Genomic DNA, 10350 nt, shown 5'->3' on the forward strand with positions numbered 1-10350 from the left:
GGAGGAAGCTAACCGAATCTGGCGCCGGGCCCGTACATGGAGGAGTGTGAAGAGGAATAGATTTCTTGGCGGACGACTTCATCACTAAGGATGACGGGCGCAGCCTCGGCATCATCGACGATGCCGGAGGGGTGCCAAGGTATTTCAGAAGCTACAGACCATGCCGTTTCGTTCCATCTACCTCGTCAGTGTGCCGCTAGCCAGCTTGCCGAAGCCAAGCAATGAAGATGGCTAGGCGGCGATAGGTCCAAATGACTGCTCGAGCTCGGTTGGGGGAAGAGAGATTAGCCTTCGAGCACGTGCGCTGCAGCCGCAGGGGTGCATCTACTTGCCGGCTGTCCCCATTCCACACTCTATCACTGTCTCCTTAGCCCGGTTGATGCCACACCGGCCCCTACTTGCTACGAGAGACCGAGGCCACAACACACAGTAAATCCCATTACTAAATCCCTTAATAGTGGTGGACATATAAATTTCTGAACGAAATTGAGTTAGGTTGTTTTTCCCTCTTTGAAAAAAAGAAGTCACTTTTTTTTTTTAGAAAAGAAAATCGTCACTGGTGGCATATGGTCCCGTGGTCCAATACCATTGGGCCGAAGGCCCAAACTCACCGTCAGGTTCCACGTCTTCTCCGCACGTGGATTCGTGGCTCGCCACGTGTCGCCCTCGAAATTCTGGAAGCCTCCAGAACGCGCCACGTTAATCCCCTCCTCCCTCCTCGTCTCCTCCTCTTCGGCTCTTCCAGATTGCCATCTTCCGCGATTCCCTTCTCTTGCAGTAGCATCGACTCAAATCAGAAAAACCCTCGGGCAAAGAACTGGAATTCGAAATACCGCTCGAAATTCGGGAGCACGCGCGACTCGATCGACATCCATGGAGAAGAAGGAGCTTCTCGGCGTCCGCAAGAGTCCGCCGCTCACCAAGAGGCGGCGCAAGGTGACGGCTGGTGGCGCCGGAGGCGGGAGCATGGCGAAGGCCATCGCCGCCTACCTCGCCTCCGACTCCTTCATGTACGCGCCGCTGGTATCCAACTCGCCGCCGCCGCCGCCGCCGCCGCCTTCCTCGCCGCCTGCGGGAGCAGGTTCTTCCGGTTAGTTACCAACTCCCCCCATTCTCGTAAGCATCATGAGCCCTAGAATTTTCTCGGCGTGGTGATTGCTAGAATCCTAAGCGCTAAATTTTCGGGCGGGCTGGGCTTGATTCCTCTCTAGAACAATGGCCTCATCGGCCCAGATTTAACTAAGAGGCCGCTAGATACAGTGCAGATTCCGTGCTTATTTCGAATGCCATCTCTATTTGTTAGCGTGTTGCTTCGTTGCATCCTACGGTGAACCAACCGTGGCTAGCATTTGTTTTGTTAGAATACTGGATTTTGTGGGTTAAGTCTTAAGAAAGGTAAAGTTTAGGAAGGATGCAATTTTTTTCATTTGTAGTGAATGGTGATACAAAACTACTGAAAAGAGCAAAATGGAAAATTGTCAGGCAACGTTTTGTTGCCCACTAGAATTGAGATACTTCTGGTAAAATAAAAATAAGTCACACTAGTCACTAGGTACTGCCTTGGAAAACAAACGAGAACACTATGAAGTCAAAACTCTGTGTATCAAATGTTTGGACTGCACTTCGAGCTCGAGGCAGTTCTACTGAAATGAAAAAAAAAAAAGAGAGTAATAATTGAACTTCCAAAAAAGTGTTCATTCCCTTCAATCTCAGCCTAGAACCCCTTGGGAGGAAAAAAAAAAAACAACATTACTAACAATGATGTCCAAAAAACTTTCTGCAGCCTTCGACGCCTTGAGTAAATCAACCCTCAATGCATGCATGTCCATCTATTTGAACATGCAGCTATTTGGAATATCGCTTTCAGTGAACAGTGAACACATCCTGCATTCCTGCTTTGCATGTTAATTTTAGATTTTCAGTCTAACACAGTCCTGCAAGGTGTTCATTTATTCACACTACAAATGTATTGTCATGCAAATTGTGCAGATAAAATGGTAGCTTTGGTGCAAAAGTACAGAGGCTCTTGGCGAGGTACATTTACTGCATGCTAGAAGAATTTGCAGACAAGTTGGAGTTCTTCCTGGAGTTGTAGCCTTTTATCACAAGTGTTAGTTAATTTTTGTTTTCTGCTGTAATGCATAGATGTTGTACCTTAACAGTTAACTGTCTGCTAGAGTTCCTATACCCTGTAAAAGGCTAACTGTGTTAATGTGGGGAACTCATTTAACTATCAGTACCTTGTCTTGTGTGCTCTCTAATGCAGCCACACTTTTCACATGTCAAGTACATTTTTCTTCTGTTTGAATGGCATTCTGTACTAGTGTGCTATCACTTTCTTGACTCCGTTTTGCAGTACACTAATACGTTGCCTGATACATTGTGATGTGGTTTGATCTTTGTAAGTTTGTAACATTTGTATCGTTGTATTACCTACTTTTCATTGGAAAGTGCCACCGCGTTTGACTGTTGTACATATTTGGTATGTCAAGTACTGACTTATCTTTCTTACGAATGTGGCATGAGATGCGTGCTTTATTTGTTTCAGAATTAGTGACATTTCCAACAAGCATATGTTTATAGCAGGATGAAATAAGAGATGTGGCATTAATCTCTTGAAGCATTGGGGGTTGTAGACTTGCTTCTAGTCTGAATCTCTTGCAAATTGATATTGTTTACTTGGATAGTGCTAGAAATAAGAGATTAATAATTTCTCCCTTGTTGGCACTTGCCTAATGCCTAATTGGGAGCAGCGTTCTTTTTTGAATTTAGGCCAGGAGCTCTGGCATTCAATATAGAAGAGAGTGAGCATCAGCGCAGGCAGAGGCTGGCGGCCTGGCGGGCGAGGTGCGCAACCAGGTCACCTAGCTGATTGCATGAAGGTCAGTTCTCAGCATCAGTTAATATCATTTGCTCTATATAATTTTTACTCTTCCATTTCTAAAATGAAATTAAAAACAATTATGATGAACCAGCATTTTGGGAAAGATATAAACGGTCGTCACACACTAAGGAATCTATGACCTGCGTTTTTAGTAATGTTTTGTTTGATGAGGTTGCAAAACCCCCTTTCGAGTGGTAGTTGGTGGCTTGGTGGGCATAGATTAGAAAAAAGCATGAGACTTTAGGTCTCTTGGGCCACTTATCATTGTCCTCCCTGTGTAACATTGTTTGGGTCTAATAAGGTTAGTCACACGCAACCACGAGCTCGTGCGGACGAGGGCAAGCATGGACAATTATGAGATCTCTTCCAATCTAAACATGGTTGAATATGACCACCAGCTTTGTTGGAACTTATCAGAAAGTACATTTCCATGACCATGCCTGAGATTTTTGTGGTGCTACCTATGGGGATATGGGGAGATTGAATTAGTGGTCCGCGTCATGAGAAATCCCTAAGGAAGGAAGCAAAGGTGGCCAATCTGAATTAGTTGGAACAGAAGAACAGGACCAGCAGCCACATGCGTGCACATGGCCTGGAGCCCCCACATTTGCATAGGTTTGCTACTGAGTTTGCATTGCATTTACCTGCAAGCTAATCTTGGTTTGCTCGTATGGTATTTGATTGTACTGAGCGTTTTTCAGTGCAATGACTGGAAATTAGGTTTGGGAGACGAAGAATTTCATGGTTTGGGTGGGTGTTGATTCACTGATAGTATTAGATGGCATGGTGAGCTGGTGCTGTTCAATTGACATTTCTTGTTCTTTTATGTGAACCTTTTCTGGGATGTGTACTCGACACTTAAAATCAAAGTTGAGTGAGCCAGACAATCATTGGATGGCCTTGGACTAATTGCACCGAAAAGAGGCTATTAGGCCTTGGCTTTGCTCTTCCAGGTCCTGCAGAAGCTACCGGTTGGTCTAACTGCTTAAGACGCAGGAACAGTCTTGTGATGGTTGTTCACTTTCGCTTTCTGCTGGTGAAGCGACTGTCACCTTTATAGCTGCTGTGATCAAGAAATGCTCATGATCAACCGTGTTCAGGTAAACGATGCTAGATATCTCTGTGATTTCTATTCAAGCTAGTGATTGAATGCTAATTCATGCCAAATCAAGATTACCAGAGACACTTTTGTGAAACCTGTGAAGGTGTGTGACAATCATTGCATGTCTGTTTATGAGGTAGATTCTATCTGCAGGCAGAATTTGCATTATGGATATGCTTTTGGGAGTGCAGTAGTGCACCCTGCTCTGCTACATGTGAAGGCAGATGCACTAAGCTAGAGACCCACGCCACCACCAGCACCCTTTTAAAATAAAAGTTCTCATCGTTGCCTCTATTTTGTCTTCAGGACAAAACCAAGGGGGGGGGGGGGGGGGGGGAGGGGGGAGGAGAAATCAAATACTATATGTTCTCTCTCTTTCTGATCTTCTCCTTCATCTTTTTGATGGGTATCTGTAACATCTTATCAAGACGCATGCATCATGAGTCATATCTCTTGTTTGATGATTGCCGGTTGCTTTGAGAGGACATCAGTTGTCTTGGCGCCTTAAAGTCTCCTACTAAAACAACATTAGATAGATCCATGGCGTGGCGCATCCTTGTCGTCATGCCATCTCCATATGAATATTCATATTCTTCTGGTGCTTGGAGAAGTATAACTTCTGCTGCTGAATGCTGATGATGAGATATCCAAAGCGATTAAGACTGCTCGTTGTTGTTGTGAATGCTAGTACCACAAGTTTCAGAGGTTTCCTGGAAATAACGAGATAGCTCAAAGTTCAAAGCGTAAATCATTGTTTGTCCGTGTTGAGGGTTGGCTAGGGAATTCAGCCATGTAGTTTTAGGCATAGCTGTTTTGCTTTCTGCGTTGTGTTCCAGATAATGCCTGGCTGCTCCTGAACCTATGTGCTAAGAGTTGTCATTTATTTGATACTCGAGCCTGTGTAGTGTATGACATGTGACATTCTTGCTATCCTGGCTTCAAACAGACTTCCTCTGGTTTATTCATTCATTCTCTAACATGTGCATACCTTCAACTTTTCTTTGTTTAATCTGAAATGTATTATCTCTTCATGTCATCTCCTGGCTGAATCCTGAATGGACCACATCCTAGTATTCATCAATTCTCATTTAGTCGTCATATGTGGCTCAAGCCCTAATCCAGTAATCTGCCGTTGTTTCAATTGGTACACATCTGTCTTGTTGCAGGCTAATGCTGAGCACATGCTACTCCAGCCAGAACCCTGTCTACGTTGGATAGTCCAAATCGTAGAACCACACAAACAACAAGCTCAGTTGCTCACACATGGATGGGCTCCAGGTGCTGCAAAGAAAGCCATACCATTATTTGCGTCTTTTGCCTGAGCTAAATTCAAGTAATCTGGTGTTAGCTTTATGGATTGGATCTTGTGTGGTGAGATTGTTTTAGTTGTTGATTAATTTCGTACTTATGCTTTCCCTTCCCTGTAGTGCGTTTCAGTCAAAACTAATTTAAATTTTGACCAACGAAATAATTTGCAGGTATTTGGATTGTGTTGGATTGGATGAACATAAACTAAGATTTTTAAGAAGACTGCAAAAGGTGTTCATCCATGATTTCTGCCTGGCTTGGCTGTGTCTTTAAGTGGCTGAGCGGCTTCATGTCTCCAACATGGTATGTGCAATTGCTTGTTTAATATGTGGATTATTTGTGGGGAAACGAAGTTGTTTGTTTCTGGCCACATAACCTGCTTTTGCCTTTTGGCATCTACGAAAAAAATAAAAAGGTTTTTAGATACATGCATATTTAAATCCTAATAAGGGTTTTCTTTTGTATGGTTTGTGCTGAAAATCTAGGAACTGTTTTTAGACCGATGCCAAATTTACCTCATCACACCTTGATGGCTCCAAATTAGCCTCCCATGGTTTTGCTAATATATTTTTAAAGAGAAATTTTACGGTACATTGAACTGCAGGTATATACTACCAGTATATTTGATCTAACGGTGTAAATTAATCTGATCTTTCTCTAAATTATTCTGCAGTATAAATTAAATAGAGTATATTTGTCTTTTCATCATTTGCGTGGGGGTAATTTTGTAAATTCGCATTTCCTCACTTAGTCAGATCTGATCGATAGGCGCCCAGTCAAAGCCGCCACTGGGGGATAGTGCCATAGGCGCGTAGCTGCGGCAGCTCGCAGCAGCAAGGGCAGCCGGGCAGCGGCAGGTGGAAGCAGCAGGGCGGCATGCGGCATTGCGGCAGCAGCAGGGCAGGGAAGCCCGGCGGTAGCGATAGACTATAAGTAATGCACAAATCACAAATTAATAGTTCTACTGGACAAGGACTCTTGTCCGACCTTGACCACCATAAAAGTTCACAAATAAACCAATTCACAAGTGTTTGTAGAGAATTAGACTTGTTAACTTAATTACTTCGAGTTGAACTAATTAGATAGAGCTAGATAGGTTTAATTATTGCTTGTGTATCCATTTTCATTGAAGCGGATGAAGCCTGAATCATCAAACAAGTCTAATGCACACATGCAGTAGTTATATCTTGTCACGGGCTCAGGCTTAACACTCAAGAGAACTTATATCGCTAGAGACTGACGGAAGCAAGTTTCTGGAAGCGGACAGCTGCTGCTGGGCCCGACGGCGGCGATAGTTTTGTGCACGACAATGGCAGTACGGTGGCTTTGCTCCCGGCGAAGACTGTCGCTTCCGGCTCCGGCGGCGGTGACGGCGTCGTTGCGTACGAGGAGCCACACGCGAGACAACGTGAAGGCAGCTGCCGACTACCCGGCGTACCGCGTACAAGGGTAGACTGGATTGGTATCACGAACGGACGACGAGATCCGAAAAATACCATCGATGGAAAATAAATCCCGTTGGAAAAAATCTCAATTAAAAATGACTAAACAACCCCTTTCAGATTTTTAACAATACCAAATCTACCCTTTCATATACTACAAGTATATACTTCAAGTAGAATGTACCGTAAAAGTCTTCATTTTTAAAAGGGATAGGTAGGGGGTATCTTGCCATAGTTTGATAGAAAAAAAACCAAATGTTCGTCGACGAATCTGGTTAAGACATGCATTGGTGAGAGTTGGCACCAAACCAAACATCCCTCTACTACGAAACCGAACAAAGCTCAAGACCCACATTTGAATGTTGGATTTCTTTTGTTTCGAGTTCTTGACAGAACTGAATAACCTGATAGTAGTACAAAATCATGACACAACACAACGTGTCACAAACAAAGTAGCCATGGGGGAGAAGATTGAATGCATTTGCCCTCACAGGTCACAACACCTATCCCCAAGCACAGAAATCCTGGCCCTACACAAGTTGCCACGCCTTGCAAGGCGCCATCCGCTGCTGCGTTGGCAACTTGGCAGGGCTGTAGCTGGCTGAGAAACGCCATGGCCATGGACCTGGAAGCCTGTAGCTGAGCAAGCATGCATTAGCCTGGCTGTGAGTGATCAGATCAGCATGCACGAAGACGAAGCCTGAAGGGAATATCCCACATGGCTGTGCTGTAAAATGCAGAATCTTTACTGTCACCGGCCTTCAGCTCAGCTCAGCTCAGCACGCTCGCTTCTGCAGGCTGGCTGGCTGGCTGCTGCAGCCAGCGCTTCCCTTTCCCCAATGCTCCGACAGGGGAGAAACCCCTCCTCAAGGCTGAATTTATTGTCACCCACTGAGAGACAACTTGCTAGATATAGATTAATGGCGACCTAGCTTCTTCCTTCCTTTGGGCAAAGCCCAAGTTTTAGTACTCTGTACTCCAATCCTGCTTCTTTCCTGAATACAATTAACTCAAGTAGAGAGATTAATCACTAACTTATCTTTGTTAAGGATAACAAACACATGGACTTATCTTGATGTAACCTCAACTTTGTTGAAAGCTTCTAGTGATTGAGTGATGACAGATTGACAGGGGGTAGCAACTATCAAGAACGGAAGAGTAGAGCCAAAGAGTACACAGTGTAAGCTAGAGGCCATCAGGGAGCAAGGCTTGGCACGCACATGCCGTCCTTGGACGCTTCCCCTGATATCCCAGCTGCTATCCATCTGGTCAGCAGTAGTATATGCATGATATCCATTCATCCAACCATCCACACACACTACACATGAATTTAAACCCCCCCGCACGCACGTACGATGCTGGCAATGGCAACAAGCCTCTGTCTTTCTTTCTCGCTCTTCGTCATGCCATCCTTTTCAAGTATAGGATTGTAGATCACCAGTTGATGTGACATGTTGAGCATATATTCCCCATGGGTAAAAAGGATCAAAATCCTGCACAGCCTCTAGCTAGCTCATCACCATGAAATGCATATGCATGCAGCCCCATCCATCCGTCTACCTGAAGAAATGGACTTGACAATGGCAGGAACTATACTTCTCTTTCAGTAGCAATGTACAGCCCCATTTGAAAAATATATCTGATTGGTCGAGACTAATTAAAAAACTAGTACTCTACATTTGAGTATTATTCTGCTTTCATTTTTAATATAGCAGGTGCTTATGCGTGTGTTCTTATCCAGAGGGGAGAGACTGTGCCATGTTGATCAGGCCTGAAGAATCATTTTATTTTATTTTTCTTTTTCCTGAAAACTTGGTGTTATTTGAAGAATCCTTGACTCTGATGATGAGATTCTGGACAGGGAATTCCTTGTCTCACCTGTTTCACTTGGCGAGAGCCTGATCTAACAAGATCCATAGCTGTCCCTACTATGTAGTAGCTAGCTAACAATTTTAATCATCCGGTTGATGATAATCAGCACATGGATTTAGTCCCCTCAATATTCTGCTCCTTTGCTTTGGACGCTTGCAATTAGGCCTGGCTGGTATGGTAGGCACACACAGACACAGCTGCACGTCCTCCTGATGATGGGTAATTGAGTAGTACAGCCACTAGCTAGTGACTCCATTATTTTGTAATGCGACAAGGTGCCATGCATCCAAATGCTCCTGTACCCACAGAGCTGGATTATCACTTGTGTTGCTTTTCTTCCTCTCCTTGAGTTTTGAATGGTCGCGTGTATTTATCCACACGTACTGTATAATTGTACTTTGCTGATAGCTAGCTAGCTATGTAGTAATGTTTTTCTCATTGCATTTAATCGATGAAGATGGCGAGAGTGCCATGAAGAAGCAAGAAATTTGGATCATGATCATATATTGATCGATACTTGAATCATGCATGCATATTTCTTCATTTTCCCAGCCAACTAACAAACACCAGTCAAAACATTTCCTTGGTAGTAACAACTGAAGAGAATAAACAGTTTGGCTAGCTTTGATTCTGCAGCTAGTTTAGCTAGCCAGGCTAATTAATAAGTGATCGATAATTAACGCACTCCCATATGTGACCAATTAACCAATAATCACATATTGTATTACAGGAGGCACATGATATGCTACTACACTACTAGTTGTGGGGGGTGATAGAAGATGGGAGAGAGCTAAGCTAGCTGAGAGAAAGGGGTAGATCAGAGAAATGGAGGTGGCTAGCTGCTCCTCCCGGCCTTCGTTCTCCTTCCTACATGGGCTACATGTACAGTGCATGGCCGGCGACACTGGCATGCATGCAGAACGGCGATGGCGGCGGCGACATGGCTGTCCGTGGTGCATATGCATGAGCCTAATTAAGCGCCGTAGATGGCGGAGAGCTTGCGGAGGACGGCGACCTTGACCTCCAGGGCGCAGATGTACTCGGCGGCGCGGTGGAGCAGCGCGTCGACGTCGGCGCCGCCGCCGCCGCGACCACCGCTGCTGCGGCGGCTGGTGGCCGGCACGATCTTCTTCAGCTCCCGGAGCCGCCTCAGCACCATCAGCTGGAACGGCCTCCTCCTCCTCAATGACACCATCCCTCCACCGCTGCTCCTCCCATTGCTCCTCCCCACTGCCACCATGGACTTCCTTGTCATCTCCCTCTCTCTCAACAATGTCTGCAACTACTACAATATGAGTTGTAGGCTTGTTGTAGTGTGTGTGTGTGTGAGTGAGTGAGGTGTGAGGGTGTAAAGGGAGGGGGTGGTGTATTTATAGGGGAGAGCAAGGCAAGAGATTTCACTTGGCCATGTGGGAAGAGGAGAACTAGGTTCTAAAGCTGTAGACTGAGCTGTAAGGAGGTATACTTGGAGCCATCAAAGGCCATCAGTTTCTGTGAGCTTACCATATCTTATGGGTATGGTCAGGGGCGGATCCATGAACAAAAAGTTGGGGGACTTAACATACAGAGTATATCGGCATAAACATATCATCTCAGTATTAAACTATCCTAAAATACTATTAAGAGACCTTTAGCACCTTCTATCTTATCAACAATGGTGAAAAAATTGAAGAGGGGCTCGGGGGTATCCATGAATCCGTCCCTGGGTATGGTAATCTTCGTTTCTAACGAAGATGAAGACG

At 44.9% G+C, this 10350-nt stretch overlaps 2 protein-coding genes across 2 annotated transcripts; one reads left to right on the top strand and one right to left on the bottom strand.

Moving 5' to 3' along the window:
• The first annotated feature begins 705 nt into the window (after positions 1–705).
• LOC127782626 (uncharacterized) lies at positions 706–2633 on the top strand. Its single transcript, XM_052309895.1, has 2 exons — positions 706–1090; positions 1990–2633. The coding sequence occupies exons 1-2, from the start codon at positions 874–876 to the stop codon at positions 2052–2054; spliced, it is 282 nt and encodes a 93-aa protein (XP_052165855.1). The 5' UTR covers positions 706–873; the 3' UTR covers positions 2055–2633.
• Positions 2634–9266: 6633 nt separating this feature from the next.
• Positions 9267–9966, bottom strand: LOC127782576 (uncharacterized). Its single transcript, XM_052309838.1, has one exon. The coding sequence runs from the start codon at positions 9861–9863 to the stop codon at positions 9582–9584; it is 282 nt and encodes a 93-aa protein (XP_052165798.1). The 5' UTR covers positions 9864–9966; the 3' UTR covers positions 9267–9581.
• Positions 9967–10350: the final 384 nt, after the last annotated feature.

This window comes from Oryza glaberrima, chromosome 8 (genome assembly GCF_000147395.1).
Source record: "Oryza glaberrima chromosome 8, OglaRS2, whole genome shotgun sequence".
NCBI classification, from domain to species: Eukaryota; Viridiplantae; Streptophyta; class Magnoliopsida; order Poales; family Poaceae; genus Oryza; species Oryza glaberrima.

What these genes read in the sequence shown, in the direction of transcription:
- LOC127782626 (XM_052309895.1), top strand. Translation starts at nt 874, where the DNA reads ATGGAGAAGAAGGAGCTTCTCGGCGTCCGCAAGAGTCCGCCGCTCACC. An exon ending in TGCGGGAGCAGGTTCTTCCG is followed by an intron (nt 1,091 to 1,989) that starts GTTAGTTACCAA and finishes CAAATTGTGCAG; the next exon opens with ATAAAATGGTAGCTTTGGTG.
- LOC127782576 (XM_052309838.1), bottom strand. Translation starts at nt 9,863, where the DNA reads ATGACAAGGAAGTCCATGGTGGCAGTGGGGAGGAGCAATGGGAGGAGC.